Raw genomic sequence first — 18,683 nt, 5'->3', positions numbered from 1 at the left:
GCGAGAGATCTCAGAAGCCATGAAATAATTTGCTGAAGGGTTTCTTTCCAAATCATTCCTGGGCTGACTTGTTCGTTGAGTTATGTGCTGAATGGCCAAACAGAGATCCAGCTGAGCCCACTGGCCGCTGAGCCAAGTAGTCTACTGTATTACACACACACACACACACACACACACACACACACACACACACACACACACACACACACACACACACACACACACACACACACACACACACACACACACACACACACACACACACACACACAGCGATTTTCTTACACACAGATCTATATTGAGGCAGAGGCCACAAATCGTAATATTTATATCATGCAGCATTTGTGGCATTGATGCATTAATTCATGTACACATATCATGTACATATTCTGAACTACAGCATACATTATCTTCAAAATAAACATTCCACCGCGTAAATAATTGTTTACTCATTGCATAGCTTTTGCCAACTAAAACCCACATTTCTAAAAAGGCAGTGTATATTTAAGCGGCAGGAAATGAATGGAGGCGGACGGCAATATGCTAACCTTCATGCCTTTCCCTTAACTTAAATCTTACCTTAAAATCAATGGAACTATACCTAACCTTAACCTTAACCTTAACCTCACCCTTGTTCCTCAACCTAACCTTAACCCTAATAACCCCTAATATATATTGACCCTTGTGCCTAAACATATGTTTTCTTATGTGGGTCAAATATCCACTTATCTAGGAGATAACCAACTGAAAGCAGTTTACATGAAGTGTAGCAGAGAAAAACAGCAGGTACTATTATAGGCACAACAACAACATTAACACGTTGTAAAAAATGGCTGCCTACGTCGGTGAGCGCTTGCTTATTCACCCCTGGGGGCGGCTTCAAGCAGCGAGGCTGAATTCTGCTCCCATTGCAGGAAGGTCATTTTCCTTCCAGGGCAGTGATTGCCACAGATTAGTGCTTAAATCTTGCAAAACGCAACCTATAAATTACAGCAAAGGACAGGGGGGTCAGAGCCTGCCGTGGAACGGAGCCAGGAGTCATCTACTTGCAGGCAGGGGGACATCTGTCTTTGGGAGTCCCTCTGCCTCTCTCTCTCTCTGTTTCTCTCTTTCTCTCTCTCTGCCTCTATCACTCTGCTTCACTCTCTTTACCTCTCTCTTAATGCACTCTTCATTTCTTTCAGTCTCCACCCTGCCCCTTCCAAAAGCATATCTGAAGTTAGTATTCCATCTATCATAAATTTGATTGAGACTTGACCTTAGTCGTACCAACTCTTACCCTTACCCCCAAACTGCCACCGAAACCTCGAAAACTTCCCCATGACTTATTCATCGTCCTCCAACTTTGCCTTGAATAATTAAGGAGATCATTCCAAAAGCCTTAACCCCTTCCCGACCTCCCTTTTACAAGTCAACTTGGTACATTCTTTATTGGGTGCATGAAATAGAAATGAAATGAGATGGAGAGGAAGTCTAGCTGAAGCAAAGACTCCCCCAGTCTCGGTTATGGGTATAACAAGTTAATTCCGAGAGGGATAAATGCATATCTTTCCTCACATAATAAAACAAGCGTTTGCCTCTTTAGTCTTTGGCTTCCTCTCCATAGGATCAACAGCAGAGAGGTAGCTAGTTCTAGGATCAACAGTCTTTGGCTTCTGCTTCATAGGATCAACAGCAGACAACTACATTACAGCTAGTTATAGAATCATCCGCAGGTACCCTGTAGCTAGTTCTAGGATAGTAGCTGGTTATAGAATCAACCGCAGGTACCCTGTAGCTAGTTCTAGGATAGTAGCTAGTTATAGAATCAACCGCAGGTACACTGTATCTAGTTCTAGGATCAACAGCAGGTACACTGTAACTAGTTCTAGGATCAACAGCAGGTACACTGTAACTAGTTCTAGGATCAACAGCAGGTACCCTGTAGCTAGTTCAAGGATCAACAGCAGGTACCCTGTAGCTAGTTCTAGGATCAACAGCAGGTTAACAGCAGGTTGTAGCAAGTTCTAGGATCAACAGCAAAGAGGTACACTGTTGCTAGTTCTAGCATCAACAGCAGAGAGGTACACTGTCACTAGTTCTGGATCAACAAGAGATCAACACTCTCTCTAGTTCTAGGATCAGAAACCAATGAGTACACTAGCTAGGCCTATGTTCCTTGTTCCAATATTGATCTTAACTAGATATTTTGTATCTACTAAAAGCTTTTATCTATTTTGATTTATACTTGTGTACCTGTATCTTGTCACACATGCTTATAAGACCTTTATTTAGCTCATTATTCATGATATTGAACAAATGTATGCTAATTTAATGGATGCTTTGATTTACTTTCGCTTGATTTATCTTCTGTTCTTGTCCTAATATTGCTTCTATTGGATATGCTGTAATGCATCCCACAGGTTTCCTTGAAAACATCTTGAAGTGTATCCTGATTTTTAATTTTTATTTAATCCATTTCATGTTCCCACATTGATCTTTAACGTTTCAAGATACAGAATATGCTATTACAAAAAAAGTATATATGATCCAAAAGACACCGACATGTATATTAAACAGTGAACAATCATGATATTGTGCCTAATGCCATCATATCATGTCTTTGTCTGATTTGAGTACACATTTAAGGCTTTCTTGGCTCTCTTCTGGATGTGAGTAAACGTCCTTACTACTCCTATTCCTGCCATTTGATAACATTCAGGCACCTAAACCTCAAGACAGCATGGAGAGGCACACACACACACACACACACACCTCTCTGCTTGCACCACAATCTTACTAATAACAATCTGTCAAGGTTTACATTTTTATTGGTAATAGAGCTATAGTATAGAGACACAGCACAGTGCATTCAGAAAGTATTCAGAGTCCTAGACCTTTTCCACATTATGTTACGTTACAGCTTTATTCTGAAATTGATATTATGAATGTTTTTCCTAAATCTACACACAATACCTCATAATGACAAAGCGAAAACAGGTTTATAGAAATTTCTGCAAATGTATTAAAAATAAAAAACAGAAATACTTTATTTACACACAGTTGAAGTCGGGAGTTTACATACACCTTAGACAAATACATTTAAACTCAGTTTTTCGCAATTCTTGACATTTAATCAGAGTCAAAATTCCCTGTCTTAGGTCAGTTAGAATAACCACTTTACTTTAAGAATGTGAAATTTCAGAATAATAGTAGGGATAATTATTTATGTCAGCTTTTATTTCTTTCATCACATTCCCAGTGGGTCAGAAGTTTACATACACTCAATTAGTATTTGGTAGCATTGCCTTTAAATTGTTTAACTTCAAACGTTTTGAGTAGCCTTCCACAAGCTTCCCACAATAAGTTGGGTGAAATTTGGCCCATTCCTCCTGACAGAGCTGGTGTAACTGAGTCAGGTTTGTAGGCCTCCTTGCACACACATGCTTTTTCAGTTCTGCCCACAAATTTTTAGATAGGATTGAGGTCAGGGCTTTGTGATGGCAATTCCAATACCTTGACTTTGTTGTCCTTAAGCCATTTTGCCACAACTTTGGAAGTATGCTTGCAGTCATTGTCCATTTGTAAGACCAATTTGCAACCAAGCTTTAACTTCCTGAATGATGTCTTGCTTCAATATATCCACATACATTTCTTTCCTCATAATGCCATCTATTTTGTGAAGTGCATCAGTGCCTCCTGCAGCAAAGAACCCCCACAACATGATGCTGCCCCCCCCCCCTTCACGGTTGGGATGGTGTTCTTCCACTTGCAAGCCTCCCCCTTTTCCCTCCAAACATAATGATGGTCAATATGGCCAAACAGTTCTATTTTTGTTTCATCAGACCAGAGGACATTTCTCCAAAAAGTACAATCTTTGTCCCTATGTGCAGATGCAAACCGTAGTCTGGGGTTTTATGGCGGTTTTGGAGCAGTTGCTTCTTCCTTGCTGAGCGGCCTTTCAGGTTATGTCGATATAGGACTCGTTTTACTGTGGACATATATACTTTTGTACCTGTTTCCTCCAGCATCTTCACAAGGTCCTTTGCTGTTGTTCTGAGATTGATTTGTTCTTTTCGCACCAAAGTACGTACATCTCTAGGAGACAGAACGCGTCTCCTTCCTGAGCGGTATGACATCTCCGTGGTCCCATGGGGTTTATATTTGCGTACTATTGTTTGTACAGATGAACCTGGTACCTTCAGGCATTTGGAAATTGCTCCCAAGGATGAACCAGACTTGTGGAGGTCTACAAAAAAAATTCTGAGGTCTTGGATGATTTCTTTTGACTTTCCCATGATGTCAAGAAAAGAGGCTAAGTTTGAAGGTAGGCATTGAAATACATCCACAGGTTCACCTCCAATTGACTCAAATGATGTCAATTAGCCTATCAGAAGCTTCTAAAGCCATGATATAATTTTCTGGAATTGTCCAAGCTGTTTAAAGGCACAGTCAACTTAGCATATGTAAACTTCTGACCCACTGGAATTGTGACACAGTGAATTATAAGTGAAATAATCTGTCTGTAAACAATTGTTGGAAAAATTACTTGTGTCATGCACAAAGTAGATGTCCTAACCGACTTGCCAAAACGGTAGTTTGTTAACAAGAAATGTGTGGAGTGGTTGAAAAACGAGTTGCAATGACTCCAACCTAAGTCTATGTAAACTTCCGACTTCAACTGTAAATATTCTGACCCTTTGCTATGAGACTTGAAATTGAGCTGAAGTGCATCCTGTTTCCATTGATCGTCGTTGAGATGTTTCTACAACTTGATTGGAGTTCACATGTGGTAAATTAAATTGATTGGACATGATTTGGACAGGCACACACCTGTCTATATAAGGTCCCAGAGTTGACAGTGCATGTCAGAGCAAAAACCAAGCCATGAGGTTGAAGGAATTGTCTGTAAAGCTCAGAGACAGGATTGTGTTGAGGCATAGGTCGAGGCATAGAGGAAGGGTACCAAAAACGGTCTGCAGCATTGAAGGTCCCTAAAAACACAGCAGCCTCCATCATTCTTAAATGGAAGAAGTTTGGAACCACCAACACTCTTCCTAGAGCTGGACGCCTGACCAAACTGAGAAATCGGGGGAGAAGGGCCTTGGTCAGGGAGGTGACCAAGAACCCGATGGTCACTCTGACAAAGCTCCAGAGTTCATCTGTGGAGATGGGAGAAACTTCCAGAAGGACAACCATCTCTGCAGCACTCCACCAATCAGGCCTTTATGGTAGAGTGGCCACATAGAAGCCACTCCTCAGTAAAAGGCATATGACAGCCCGCTTGGAGTTTGCCAAAAGGCACCTAATGACTCTCAGACCATGAGAAACAACTCTTTGGTATGAATGCCAAGCGTCACGTCTGAAGGAAACTTGGCACCATCCCTACGGTGAAGCATTGTGGTGACAGCATTATGCTGTGGGGATGTTTGATGAAAACCTGCTCCAGAGCGCTCAAGACCTCAGACTGGGTTGTGGCAGCATGTTTTTGTTTTTTATTTGTAATACATTTGTGAACATTTCTAAAGACTTGTTTTTGCTTTGTCATTATGAGGTATTGTTTGAAGATTGATGAGGAAAAAAGCAACAGTTGAATCCATTTTAGACTAAGGCTGTAACATAACAAAATGTTGAAAAAATATAGGGGTCTGAATACTTTCCGAATGCACCGCATACAAACAGCTGACCTATAGACAAAGGAACTTGTATCTTACTCTATAATTATATAGCTTGTGTTCTCTATGACGTAACAGTGTACATATTGCCAAAGCTTATAATTACACATACACAGTGCAGATATGTGCTATAGCAATGAATGTCATGTCAGAGAGATTGCCTGCACTATAACCTAACAAACAGTAGAGAGGGTTGTAGTAATTCACTATCATTATGGTACAAAGTATGCAGCACAACAATATCGATACAAATCTCATTCAGGAGACCTTTTGAGTCCTGGGTTGAATTCGCTGCTGTTCCCAGCCTGACCTATATGTTCCATTGATCTCTAAGAAGTCAAACTTCTAAATGTCAGTGGACGTGTGCATCAAACCTACAGTGGAATATAACCAAGTCAGAATGTTCCAAGGCTTTAGCCTTACTAAACCTTCAACTGGTCCTGTAGGAGAGAGAAAGTTGGGGATGGGGAAGAATTGTGGTTGTTCCATTGGCTTGGTTTGGTTTGATTTCTGCATGGGCACCACACACACACACACACACAAACACACACACACACACACACACACACACACACACACACACACACACACACACACACACACACACACACACACACACACACACTGTTCAGATGGAGCGATAGCGATAGCAGGATATTTGAGAACTAGCATTTTAAGAGGAAGATATCTCTGTCAAATCAAATAAAGAGGGGTAATAAAAACTGTGTGAACAACAGAATGTTTCCACATTTTGAAAGCATTGCATTCTCTCACTCCGGAAAAGAGGTTATATCTGAAACAGCAGGGAAACAAGCAGAAGGATCGAACAGACCCCAAGCGTCAGCCTCTTGAAACATTTAACATGGACCACAATAACACTTACAGTTGAAGTCGGAAGTTTACATACACTTAGGTTGGAGTCATTAAAACTAGTTTTTCAACCACTCCACAAATGTCTAATTAACAAACTATAGTTTTGGCAAGTCGGTGAGGACATCTACTTTCTGCATGACACAAGTAATTTTTCCAACAATTGTTTACAGACAGATTATTTCACTTATAATTCACTGTACCACAATTCCAGTGGGTCAGAAGTTTACATATGCTAAGTTGACTGTGCCTTAAAACAGCTTGGAAAATTCCTGAATAGGATGTCATGGCTTTATAAGCTTCTGATAGGCTAATTGACATAATTTGAGTCAATTGGAGGTGTACCTATCCCAACCGTGAAGTACGAGGGTGGCAGCATCATGTTGTGGGGGTGCTTCGCTGCAGGAGGGACTGGTCACTTCACAAAATAGATGTCATCATGAGGTAGGAAAATTATGTGGCTATATTGAAGCAACATCTCAAGACATCAGTCTTCCAAATGCACAATGACCCAAGCATACTTCCAAAGTTGTGGCAAAATGGCTTAAAACTTCTTCAGGTTTCAGCCTTTTTTCTCAATTTCCGACCTGACTGATGTGCCCAAAGTAAACTGCCTGTTACTCAGGCCCAGAAGCCAGGATATGCATAGAATTGGTAGCATTGGATAGAAAACACTTTGAAGTTTGTAGAAATGTTAAAATAATGTATGAGACTATAACAAAATAGATATGGTAGGATCTTTTTCTTTTGAGAGCCCATGCTCTTACAATGGAAAGCATAGGGGCATATGAGAATCCAGCTCCCAGATTGCAATTCCTATGGCTTCCAGTAGATGTCAACAGTCGTTGTTCAAGGTTTCAGGCTTGTTTCTTCCAAAACGAGGAATAATTATGAGTTTTAGTACTGGGACTCAGAGTTGGAAATCAGTCTGTGCGAGCGCAACGAAGAGGACGCGCACCTGCTAATATAACTTTTCTATTGAACATACTTCTTTCCACATGAAATATTAAAGTTTAATTACATTTGAGTGTATCTAAGGATTAAACAGAAGTGTATTTTGATGTGCTTTAACAAAGTTTAGTGGTAGCTTTTTGGATTCCTTTCTCTACATGTTGAACAAGTGGATTACTCAAATCGATGGCGCCAACTAAACAGACTTTTGGGATATAAAGAAGGATTTTATATAACAAAACAACACTACATGTTGTAGCTGGGACCCTTTGTATTGCAAATCAGAGGAAGATTTTCAAAAAGTAAATGAATATTTAATCGCTATTTGTGATTTTATGAAGCCTGTGCCGGTGGAAAAATATGTTGATGTGGGGCGCCGTCCTCAAACAATCGCATGGCATGCTTTCGCTGTGAAGCCTATTGTAAATCGGACAGCACAGTTAGATTAATAACCTCTTGAAGCTAGGGGGCACTATTTTTATGTTAGGAAAAATAACGTTCCAAAGTAAATGGCCTATTTCTCAGGAGCAGATGCTAGAATATGCATATAATTGACAGCTTAGGATAGAAAACACTCTAAAGTTTCCAAAACTGTAAAAATATTGTCTGTGAGTATAACAGAACTGAAATTGCAGGCGAAAGCCTTAGAAAAATCCAATCAGGAAGTGACTCTTATTTTGAAACCCCTGTGTTCCTATGCATCCCTATTGCCCATTGAAAGGGATATCAACCATATTCCTTTTTCTATGGCTTCCCTAAGGTGTCAACAGCCTTTAGACATAGTTTCAGGCTTTTATTTTGAAGAATGAGCGTGAACGACCACATTGCGTATGTGGACAGGTGGGGGCTCTCAGAGTGATTTGTGCGCGGCCATTGTTACTCACGGTCCTAGTGAAAAGCCAACTGTCCCGGTTGATATATTATCGAATAGATATTTGAAAAACACCTTGAGGATTGATTATAAAAAACGTTTGACATGTTTCTGTGTACATTATGGATATAATTTGGAATTTTTGTCTGCGTTGTCATGACTGCTCTTTCCGGTGGATTCCTGGGCATAACGCACCAAACTAACGGAGGTATTTGGATATAAAAAATATCTTTATGGAACAAAAGGAACATTTGTAGTCTAACTTGGAGTCTCGTGAGTGAAAACATCCGAAGATCATCAAAGGTAAACGATTAATTTGATTGCTTTTCTGATTTTCGTGACCAAGTTACCTGATGCTAGGTGTACTTATTGTTTTGTTTTGCTATCGATAAACTTACACAAACACTTGTGTTGCTTTCGCTGTAAAGCATAATTAAAAAATCTGAGATGACAGGGTGATTAACAAAAGGCTAAGCTGTGTTTCGCTATATTTCACTTGTGATTTCATGAATATGAATATTTTCTAGGAATATTATTTGACTGTTGCGCTATGCTATTCAGCGCTGCTGATAACAAATATACCGGATCCGGGATGGGTGGTTCTAAGAGGGTGTTAACAAGAATGTACGTTTTTAACTGATATAAGACACTTGTATGTACCTAAATGTTTAATATCCATAATTTTTATGATTTTTTATTTGAATTGCGCGCCCTCCAATTTCCCCGGAAGTTGTCGACAGGTGTCCCCGCTGGCGGGACGACTAGCCCTAAGAAGTTTTAAGGACAACAAAGTCAAGGTATTGGAGTGGCCATTACAACGCCCTGACCTCAATCCCATAGAAAATTTGTGGGCAGAACTGAAAAAGCGTGTGCGAGCAAGGAGTCCTACAAACCTGACTCAGTTACACCAGCTCTATCAGGAGGAATTGGCCAAAATTCACCCAACTTATTGTGGAAAGCTCTTGGAAGGCTACCCAAAATATTTGAACCAAGTTAAACAATTTAAAGGCAATGCTACCAAATACTAATTGAGTGTATGTAACCTTTTGACCTACTGGGAATATGATGAAAGAAATAAAAGCTGAAATAAATCATTCTCTACTATTATTCTGACATTTCGCATTCTTGAAATAATGTGGTGATCCTAACTGACTTAAGACAGGGAATTTTTCCAACACACAGGTGCCATCTTGAATTGGCAGACTCAATGGGGTGATGTCAGAGTTGGGTCATCCCAATCATCCCACTTAGCATTTACCATCTTGAATTAGGCTGAAGGCCCATTGTTTGAAAAGAGCCTAGCATTATTTGTTACTAATAAGAAGTAGTTGTTTGTTTTCAAAAAGAGTAGTAAATAGTTCAAGAAAATAAGTATAGTTCAGAAAAAAAGTGCTTGGTGTCAAGCTAGGGTTAGGGTTAGGGTTAGCTTGCCTGCATCGCACCACCAGTAAGCATCAGGACTATTAACACACTATTCTTATATGGATACATCCTTTACTTGATTAGACCTGAGATTATTCAACAATAGCAAGTAGCACAGAGGTCTATTATGTAGTTATGTATACAACTAGTTATACAGTGCATTCAGCTAGGTTTAAGGTTAGGGTTAAGGTTAAGCGTTAGGGGTTAGGGGTTAGGGAAAATAGGATTTTGAATGGGAATCAATTGTTTGGTCCCCACAAGGATAGAAAACAAAGTTGTGTGTGTGTGTGTGTATTTGTTTGTTTGTTGTGCGTGCGTGCATACACAAGTTGCAAAGTGCTGGCAAATACTTTTCCAATTACTTCCATAATATGAAGGGTGGAGTCACATCTTAGTTCAGGAGAGTTCTCTTCCCCCTGACAACCGTCATGACTCTCTACCAGCAGTTAGAATGCTGATCCCTTAGTCTTCCACCCCCTCACTGTTTCCCTCCTCCCTCCCCCCACCCCCCTCCTTCCTACATGGCCATCGCCCACCGTGAGTAACTGGCCCTCTGGGCTAATGGCCGGCCCCTTCTGACTATCCCGGCCAATCATAATCATCAATAGCAGCCGAGGTGCCTTGACAACGTACACGTCTCTCGTTCTCCTCCCTATATTTATTGTCTTGCGTCTCAGATGTTTTTAGATGCGTGGGGTGGGTGACCTGGGGGGAGGACTTTAGCGAGACATGACCTTATCGGTGACATATGTTGCCTCTTTTCCTCAACAAAACGCTCAATATGATCACGGCACGTCGTCATAGAAACAGGGCACGATGTGATGTCTAAGTATGCATTGAGATTGGAGCTGAGTGGAGAATTCTGGGCAGAGGATGAGAGGGAAGGAGGGGTACACACACACATCCCAAATCGACGACGTGAGGAGAAAAATGAGCCCACAGAGGGGATGATGCAACGTGAGTGAAATCCTGCGCCCGGAACGTGTGGCGCATTAACACAGCCCGGCAGAAAAACACCTTCACTGAGTCCCACAGGATATTACCTTTACGATACTGCAGTACATTCAGACATTCTGTCCATTGACAATGTTCCCAGTTTCAGCTAGTTTTCAAAGCAGTCAGGGTCCAGGTTTTATGGATTTTGAATGATAGAAGAAATGTAGAAATAGTTCATGAAGATTTCCATTGCTTCTCTAAGAAGAAGGGTCACTAGGTGGATACCTGTAATCCAGTAAAGTAAGCCACAGGTCTAGAACTGTAAAGGCCAGTTTTCCCAGACCCAGATTAAACTTCTCATCAACACCCTGTACAGTATATCACCCTCTCTATCCACTATACTGCCCTACCAAGCAAAAAGGCAGTAACTGCTCATTTGGTCAAAAATGAGTTAATGTTATTTTTGCTACATTAAATACATGCTTAATCATGTGGACAAGTATCCTGCCTCTATTGTATTGTGTTTTGGAGAAAATGGGGGTCATGTTAGCAGTAACTGCATAAAGTTACTGTGAAACCAAGGTAAATAAAAGCCATTTTTCTCAGTTCCACGCTATGAGCAGTTACTGACTTTTTGCTTGGTAGGGCAGTATAGTTACAGACGTTTAACTGTCGTCTCTTAAGCAAAAGAGTGTAGGAATGGTAGCTTACTAACTGTGAATACATTTAAATAACTACCTTTGCTATATAAAGTACTTTCAAATACTTGTATTAATTATAACACAGAAATAGATGACCCCTCCACATTTTTCGTAATCTTAGCCTATCTAGTAATTTTAGAATCACCCAAGTTTGGTAGACTATGCTGTTGCCAGCACTTTTTGGCCATGGGCATGGTTGTTCATGCGGTGGTTACAATATAACACTGATCAAATCTTCTCATAAAAGGTCGGCGGCAAAACCACTGCAGCAAACGAGTTTGGTACAGGGATAAACATATTTTTTTACATGCAAATCTGATTGGATACAACATTTGATTATTGAAATATTATCCTCAATTTAACATCAGAGTTGCTTTTTATTTCTGAGGGCTAATCAGGGACATTTTCAGGGACAGCTCTAGCCGGAGACAGGCCACCAAAATCTGGGACTGACCCAAGAAATTGGGGATGTCTAGTCACCCTAATTTAGGGGATCTTGACAACTTATCTACACCACTTGCCAGCCAGCTACTCGCTGTTTAATATCTATGCATAGTCACTTTACCCCTACCTACATGTACAAATGACCTCGACTAACCTGTACCCCTGCACATTGACTCTGTACCGGTACCCCCTGTATATAGACTCGTTATTGTTCTTTTATTGTGTTAATTTTTTGTATTTTTTTCCTTAGCTTATTTGGTCATTTTTTTCTTAACTCTTTCTTGAACTACATTGTTGTTTAAAGGCTTTTAAGTAAGCATTTCACGGTACACCTGTTGTATTCAGCGCATGTGACAAATTCATTTTGATTTGATTATCTAGGACAAAATAAGGTGAGGGCAGAGAGCCCAACGGGAGCCTCTTTCTGTCTTTCACTTGAATTCCTCAAAAAACACCCCAAGATATCAGTATACTAGGGTTTCTCTCACTTTCAAAGGACTCCTAGGAAAACCCAACGCAGAGGAACTCAAAGCAACTCTAACTCTAAGGGAGAACATTTTCAGTGAATGTAACAATGCATGTAATTACTCCGTTACTACATGCATATTACATTGTTATTACACCAAAGCTGCACTGTTGGTTAATGGCTTGTAAGTAAGAATTTCACTGTAAAGTCTACACTTGCTGTATTCGGTGCATGTGACAAATAAAGTTTGATTTGATTTGAAAGCAACTGATGATACACGATACATACATTGTTGACACTTGACAGTCATACATGTTAGGATTGACCCACTGACCTAAGGTGTATTACTTTACATGGGCGTATTCTAGCTAGGTCACCTGGTTCATAGTGTGCTGCCATATCTCTCCCCACCCTCCCTCCCATACTGCATTGCAAAGAAATTGCGAAACGGCCCCTCTTTGTGCCGACGTCCGTCTCAGCATGCACGACGGCAGCCGGTGATGGTTATAAATGGCCTCTATTAGCACAGCCCAGTCGCAGAAGGGAGAGAAATAAAATCATTGGGAGAATGTAGGACTAGTGCTGTCACCTCTGTGCCCATTCCCTTCCCACCCCAGCCTCCTCTACAAGCCCCCTCCCTTTCAAGGGGATGGCAACCTAAAGACTAGATTACTAATGATACATGGGGTCATTATTTGGATGGTAATTGCAATAGTATAGTTAGTAGTATCCGAGGCTTTTGCAACAATGAAAATACTAGCTAGGAGTTTGTCTAACAATTATTGTGGCGTCACATGTTGCTATCTATATCTATATATTCACGCTAAATGAATTGAGGGTTGTTGTGAACCAGGGAAATAAAGAGGGAAATGGGGTTTGAAGGAAATGAGGAGGAGAGGAGGGAGAATCAGAGAACGGTGTAAAGGTGTAAATAAAGTATGTGGAGGAAAGAGAGAGGTGGAGGAGTGTTTCGATGAGAAGTTACATGCTACTGAAAGAAGAAAAGGAGGAAACAGAAGATGGAGAGAAAATAAAAATAAAATGGAGTGAACACGTTTTGCTGTGGCTGGAGGGCTGTAGTCTGAGATTTAGGCAAATAACCTTAGGAGCCAAGCCATCAATCAGCTCAGAGCATTCCAATAAGTGTCAAAAGGCTGCAAATGTTCTAAGACCCTAGTGTTGTGCACTTTTCTTGCAGTATTAATTCCAATGAAAAGGCAATAACTTTCTTCAACCCTAAAGTTGTTTATAGGGCAACATTGCCCTTGTTTGACTTTGAGCTTTGGGACTATATTTTGTACAATAGTCAAAAAATGATGCCGTACACATTTTGCCAGCTTTTAGATATATCCAAAATACTGGCAACACTTTACTTTAGGCCGACAGGTATAAAGCATTATGATTTTTACCTTTATTTAACCAGGCAAGTCAGTTAAGAACAAATTCTTATTTTCAATGACGGCCTAGGAACAGTGGGTTAACTGCCTGTTCAGGGGCAGAACGACAGATTTGTACCTTGTCAGCTCGGGGGTTTGAACTTGCAACCTTCCAGGTACTAGTCCAACGCTCTAACCACTAGGCTACCCTACCCTGATGCAGTTATACTGCATGCCAGACTTGTTGTAAGCATGTATGAACCAGTTATAATGTCTTACTATCATCTCATAATGATCCCGACTAGACTTTTCAGTCAGTCTCAAAATCGTAGCATCAAATTCCACAATCGTAACACTTTATTTGACAGTGCCATTTTGGCATGTATATGATAGTGTCGTTTCACAATGACATTTAGTCAACCATGCTATGACACCAACATAAAGAGAATGCTGTCCATGGTGTAGACCACTACAGTCATAACACAAACCGCTGCCTCTGTCATGACAGTGGTTATTTGGCATGAGAGGTTATGATTGGACATGACCCCTTATGGCAGAACACCTTCATATCTATGACACAGTCAAATATGTTAAGCCTTGGGGCTTCCCAGGTGGCGCAGTGGTCTGAGGCACTGCATCACAGTGCTAGCTGTGCCACCAAAGATTCTGGGTTCAAGCCTGAGCCCTGGAGTCATAGCGATGAGATGAGACAGTAACTACTAATAATTGGATACCATGAAATTGGGGGTAAAAATAATAACAAAATATATATACGTTTTAAGGTTTCTAATAACATATTATACATGCTTATAACAAGTAACAAAGCACTATACCTGTTGGCTGTAAGTAACACGTTACCAAAAATATTATTTACTTACATTAAAACATTCAGACATAACCTCACAATAACTTTAAAAAAACCTCAACATTCAACAAACATCCTCTGCTTGTGGGAAGGTGTGGGGATATTGGGCTGGCTGGGAGAAGAGGTGTATACACACACACACTGTCTATAGCCAACCAGCTAGCCAGCGAGAGAGCTATTGCATCCAGCTAGTTATAACATGAGAGCGGTGCTGTGAAGGGGGGTGCACTAATAAAAGCGGGGGCCTGGCCTGTGATGCCAGGCAATATATCGCCCTAAGGAGACAGTTCCTAGAATCAGCCGGCATGGCCTCCCATAGTTCACGGGCCGTACGTGATTAACCGTCGGACAGGGAGTCGTTACTACAGCTGGGCTATTAATAAAAGATACCACTCCTTCCTCTTCCCCCTCCTCCTCCCACTTCCCTCTCCTCTCTTTGGTTCCCCCATCCCTGGCAATCTCCTCCTCCCTTCCTCCTGCTTTATTTCTATATCATCATTATTTATCGACACACGCAAAACATCATGTTGGTAACGGGATGGGAGAGGTTGAGGTTAGGAAAACTGAAACGTTATGTCTGTACTTTAACGTCCACATATGAAGTGACCCATGGAGTCTGAAAATGCCCTCCAGGTGTAGCAGATCAATTAGTGACTTCATTAAGATTCTGATGCCCTGAGCAAATAGGGAATAGCTAACCACTGGCTACCCCTCTAAAGAGTCTGAAATCAACGTCCATAACATTGGTCATTACCCTTACACCAAGGTATATGGCTGGCTATTACCCTTACACCAAGGCATGTGACCGATCGTTAGCATTACATTGAAGATGTGACAGTTCATTGCATCACACAACAGGTATTCAGCATTGTGTAAAATTACCGTAACACCAAAGGGTTGACTAGGTCTCACTGTGTAATGCAAAACACTAGACTATTGATACATCATCATCAAGGCTACAGGTACATGCAAATATTAAACAGCTGAGAGATTAACGCACACACGCAAACAAACACACACACACACACACACACACACACACACACACACACACACACACACACACACACACATACATACATACATACACACAGTTATCACTCTATAAATCAGCTGGTTGTTCAAACACCTGTCTTTACGCCATATTCAAAGAGTTCCCTGACATCCTTTTTACTTTCTAAAACCACAAAACGTCTGCCTAATGTCAGGCACAAGACTAGAGAATAACCTCAATGACATATTGTAGGTAAGGTGGGTGGACCACAGGTAAGGTGTAATGTGTACTGTAGAATGCATTATGTAAAACCTAAGAAAGTATTGGTTACATTTTCTCTGAGAATAATACAGTAAAAAGCATGTACCCAATCACGCACGATCGCGCGCACGCGCAAGCACACACACTAACACATTTTTCCTCCCTCCCTCTCCTCCTGTTACAAGCAACTTGGCATAACGCGCAACAGAGTGCAAGATGGTGCCGTGGGCAAGAAGCCATGGGCTCCTCCGGTGAACTTTCAAGCGTGGAGATTCTACACTTGTGAATGAATGCACAATAACTAAATGTGTGACTTACTCTTAACACCATAGCCTAAACTTCCAAAGTTACAAGATAAACTGTGACTTGCTCTCAATATTGTTACACAATAGCCTATTAGGTCGTGATGCTTGACAGCACGGTGTGCCTGGATATCTCAGAACTAGAGATTTGAGGATATGTTAGTTGAAATGGCTAAATATTGACCAAGGAATCAAGACGATAGAAATTGACTATTCCACTTTCTGTTAACATGAACATGAAACCTGTCGAGAGTAAGCTGCAATAGTAAATGTCACACTAAAAACTACTCTAAACGCAAGTAATATTACGCAACCACATCCATCAAATCCAAAACGCTTCGGAAATGGAAAGACATTAGTGACAGGCAGCCGCAACGGGAGCCACAGAGAAAAGAGCGTGAAGATGGGGATTCCGCTCTCTCGGGGACTGGTAGGCGCAACCCACCTTTGTGCATGCCCGTAAAGCGGTCCTTGAGCACCGTGAGCTCGTAGATCTTGCCGAACTCCTCGAAGAGCGGCCTGAGGTCCTTCTCGTCCAGGTTGCGCGGTATTTGCCCGATGAACAGTTTAATGGCGTCGTGGTCTTTCATGGGGATGGTGCCCCCGCAGCCCGCTGAACTGTGGCTGTGGCTTAATCCGTTCACTAGCCCGTTTGTGCCGTCCACCTGTCCATTTGTTAAAGTTGCCATCTTCGGACCGGCAATGAGTTGTGATAACAGCGGCGGCAGCAGCAGCGCAATCTTGGTGGCCGTTGTATAGAAGCTTCCGAACGAAGTAGCCTATTGATAAAAAAAAAAAAGTCTAAAAAGCCTTGCTGGTCCTGCTTGTAGTCCTACCAATGCAAATATGTACATGAATAAATATACATATGTCTCATTGGGCTAAAACGAATATCAAAAGCTTGGAGCAGGCTTTCTTGTCCCGGTGGAGGCGTGATTCCGTGTAGCCTATTTATGTCCTAATTAATCATTCATTCATTCATTTACTAAAAGAGAGGAGAGAGTGGAGAGAGAGAGAGAGACCAAGAGCTTTCGTATTCTATTTACACCTCCTTTCGTTCCCCTAGTCCCTGCTTCTAGGTTCCCTTTTAATTTTTGCATTGAGAAGTTGGTATGGGTGTTCTCGGTTTAAACGGACGGGGCCAGCTCAAGGGCTACAAGGAATGCGGGGAGGTATAGAACGAGGGGAACCACTAGGATTCGATGTTTGTGTTAGACAGCGTTTTATCCCCCCCTTCCCGTTTAGAAAGCCGAATGGTACGATCCAAGGGGAACGGGGTCTATAAAAAAAGAAAATAGTGACAGTAATCTGTATGGCTCTTTGTGCAAATCACGCCACGTCCGCAGCGAAATAATAGGCCTAATAATAATAATAATAATATGCTATAAAATATATGTCTACCATATTTTCCCTTCAAAATATAGGCCCACTCCAAAAGGCCACGGATTTTAATTGAAAACAATTTTCATTTGGTGTGAAAAGGCCATTAAAGTGTAGTAGAACAATTCGGAGAGTATTGAACTTTTGAAGGAGCTTGAACTGCTTGAATAGCGGGTGGGTGGACAGCGCCTGGTGCTGAAATCGTCGAGCCTAGTTAAAAAGCAACATCCGCAGCTAAAATATATTTCAGGGAACGTTAGGATGTGTCACACAAAGCAGTGTCGCACAGTATCGTGTAGCCTATAGTTCAAGCAGGCATCTATTCCGTTCAGATTCTGATGTAGATGTCATTTGAAGAGAAGGAAGTCTGTGAGCACCGCCGAGCGGCGTAGACGGGCACATCGGAGGGAGTAGCAACTAGAGACGGAAGAGAGAGGGTAGAGACAGTGTAAGGGTAGTCTACAATATACGAAACAGCACTGGGATCCATTCACAGGTGCAAATCTGATGGTATAAACCCCTCAAATTCAACTCTGGACATAGAAGCCAGTACCATTGCTTGTTCATTGTTCCCCTCTAACCAGGGACTGATTTAGACCTTGAACACCAGATGGGTTAATTAATTATCAGGTAGAACATAAAACTAGCAGGCTCGTAGAGTAAGAATTTAATACCTCTGGTATAGACAAACTAGAATGCTAGGATGTGACGTAAAAATACGCTGTTTCCCAACCCCATGTGCATTTCACACTGACAGCCCACGCGCAAACACACCATGGCACACACGGCAACTCTATTTCCACGTGACACACAGCTGTCAACTGCAAACAGGTAGGCTGCTCCCACAGGTCTATGTTGTGTGTTTGATCAGTGAGGTGAGAGGAAAAGACGACTGTCACTAGTTCAATTGCAACACATGCACAAGTACAGCCATAAACAGCAACAAACGGAAAACCAATAGGTGGATGGATGGAGGCATGCTGTCTGTTTCTATGGCTGCCCCTATGGGCCCTGGTCAAAGGTAGTGCACTATATAGGGAATAAAGTGCAATTTGGGAAGCAGACTATCAGAGGAAGATAATCTGGCACTCTTCAAATAATGTACTTTTAACCGCATCCTTTCTTCCCACCTTCATGTAGCCCATTGGTTCCCAACTGCAGTCATCCAGTACCCCCAACAGTAGACATGC

At 41.5% G+C, this 18,683-nt stretch overlaps 1 protein-coding gene across 4 annotated transcripts in view; it reads right to left on the bottom strand.

The window, feature by feature from the left end:
• The window catches only part of LOC109891254 (CUGBP Elav-like family member 4), a 109,993-nt gene extending 92,807 nt beyond the window's left edge, over positions 1 to 17,186 (bottom strand). For all 4 annotated transcript variants that reach the window (XM_031825400.1, XM_031825401.1, XM_031825402.1 and 1 more), the window contains exon 1: positions 16,559 to 17,186. In XM_031825400.1, coding sequence (XP_031681260.1) covers positions 16,559 to 16,802 — 244 coding nt within the window. In that variant the 5' untranslated portion in view covers positions 16,803 to 17,186. The remainder of the gene's footprint in view (positions 1 to 16,558) is intronic.
• Between the last annotated feature and the right edge of the window lie 1,497 nt (positions 17,187 to 18,683).

This window comes from Oncorhynchus kisutch, linkage group LG5, assembly GCF_002021735.2.
Source record: "Oncorhynchus kisutch isolate 150728-3 linkage group LG5, Okis_V2, whole genome shotgun sequence".
NCBI classification, from domain to species: domain Eukaryota; kingdom Metazoa; phylum Chordata; class Actinopteri; order Salmoniformes; family Salmonidae; genus Oncorhynchus; species Oncorhynchus kisutch.
Note: the sequence above shows the minus strand (reverse complement) of the source record. Positions and strands in the feature narration are given on the sequence as shown.